Below are 2,150 nucleotides of genomic sequence, written 5' to 3'. Positions count from 1 at the left end.
ATATTTAAAGAAAAGAAGCGACCTTCAAAATTTCGAGTTATTTAAATAAAGATAAAACTATTTGGAAAATTGTGAAATAATTAACTTTATTAAATTTCATACAGAGCTTTTAGTATCTCGAATAGTAAGTTAATAACTGAGTGGTTTATTTAAATTTTGTTTTTCTGTACATTTATTATATCATTTAATTCTTTTGGCTTTACTCTTTAAATTTTTTTAAAAAAATAAATCTGATGAATTTATATATTTAAAATTCACTTCTGTTAGTCTAATACGAAATCCTAACAGTCCCCAATCCACATATGAAGTATAGGAGCCGGCTTGAACATTTTGACATTAAAATGAATATCTATGGGCTAATTATCCTGGTTCAACACTTTAGCTAATTTTTGTTTAAATATTTGTATTTCAAACATAGGACAGGTTAGCCTAAATGTTACCAAGCTATTCTAGCCGGATTGGGAAAGTCGAGATATATTCTGAAGGTCCACCAAGAAATAAAAGTCACCCTCCCCAGGCAGCACACGAAAATGCTTAGAAAATAACTCAACATGCCAAGCCATCCTCGGACCCACTTAATTTTTCAAAGATACATTTTAAAAAAATATATTCTCTTTCATCTATATAATCACCTCTTTTAGTCAAATAAAAACCCCTAACAGTCTCTAAATCACTACGTTCTTTCCTTATAAGAATTATACAGATAGATAAAAACGAAAAAAATTGGAATTGTTGAGAAGTAATTGTAAAGAATTTTATTTTTTCTTCTTCCAGCGAGATTTTAAATTCTCTGATTCTCTTTAAAAAATAATAATAAATAACAATTTAAAATAAATTAAGCTCACAAATATATTATATTAATTTCTAGTGTATATATTTTATAGTGTGCATTAGGTAATAATTCGAATCTAGAAATATTAAATATTTATGTTCATAAATATTAATGAATTTGCAAAACTATTGAAGATTGTGTAATTTTTAATAAATTTAGTTCAATCAGCGTCCATTAGGAGCATTTCAGGCACAACAGATATCAATGGACTGGTATAAAGCATATACCACATTGGGATGGAGACTTTGTGTAACGGAACCACTCTTAAACTTCATTTTTGAAGTCTGATATCAACATTTTAGAGTACTAGCAAAGAGGTACTGAGAGATCACTAGAAAAAGTGTTTAAAACCTATCATTTACAAAGGTTTCGCTGTAAGCGTGGTTCAATAAACCGAAAGCTCCACCTATTATCTCGGATCAAAAGTTCGTACCTCATTCGAAATAAATCACGTGATATTACATTTTCTTAATCTCTGATCATTTTTATCAAAAGTAAAGGTAATGTTAGTAATCCCATTAATTTAAAAAAAAAAACCTGCCGGTAAGAAATGAGCTTGAAACATTTTTTTACTATATTAGCTGTTCAACTGATGGAATGGAGAATTGGTTTTGGAATTATTTTATTTATTTTTTGTACTAAAAAATAAGTTATAGCTGATTGGGCAGATGTCAAACGGTAAATTGATTAATATAATGGTTTTCTTGATTCTTATAAGGACCAAAACCCCTTTTATTGGACTTACAGATAGTTGGAGCACATACACCAAAAAGACAGAAAATATTAAAAATCGAGTTTTCAATTATTCATCCAAAAGATCAGAGCAATAGAGGTAAAAAGCACAAGTAAATTGAAAGAATATTAACATAGTTTTGTGCCTCTCTTGCAATATTCTATTTTGTGGTTGTCTTTCAAGAGACAGCGTCTCAGTCAACAAATTAATTCTTGTTCAGCAATTCAGCAGTTTTATTAGTTAGCAACAGAAGTTTGCAATGATTATTCTTTTCAAATTATCACGAAAATACATTTTGACCCCTAAAACCCTCTCGTTCACTGTCAGTTTCTATGTAGTAATTTTTATAATTTAATACATTTTTTGCCTTTTAGGGTTGGAATGACGTGGGCTTCCACGGTTCGGACCAAATTCCCACTCCCAACCTGGACGCTTTGGCCTACAACGGAGTTATCTTGAACCAGCACTACAGCCCAGCACTGTGTACTCCTTCCAGAGCAGCTCTCCTCACAGGAAAATACCCCATACACACAGGTGAATTTTTATACTCGGAACTAGACAAAAATGGAATGCAAGAGCTTAAAG

General features: G+C 30.7%; 1 protein-coding gene across 2 annotated transcripts in view; it reads left to right on the top strand.

The window, feature by feature from the left end:
- Positions 1–2,150, top strand: part of LOC106683444 (arylsulfatase B) — a 124,779-nt gene that overhangs the window by 112,977 nt on the left and 9,652 nt on the right. For both annotated transcript variants that reach the window (XM_067048752.1, XM_014424927.3), the window contains exon 3: positions 1,940–2,099. In XM_067048752.1, the coding sequence (XP_066904853.1) occupies positions 1,940–2,099 (160 nt within the window). The remainder of the gene's footprint in view (positions 1–1,939; positions 2,100–2,150) is intronic.

Source organism: Halyomorpha halys, unplaced genomic scaffold (assembly GCF_000696795.3).
Source record: "Halyomorpha halys isolate HHAL.00 unplaced genomic scaffold, Hhal_1.1 Scaffold483.1, whole genome shotgun sequence".
Taxonomy (NCBI): domain Eukaryota; kingdom Metazoa; phylum Arthropoda; class Insecta; order Hemiptera; family Pentatomidae; genus Halyomorpha; species Halyomorpha halys.
This window is presented reverse-complemented; position numbering and strand designations above follow the sequence as displayed.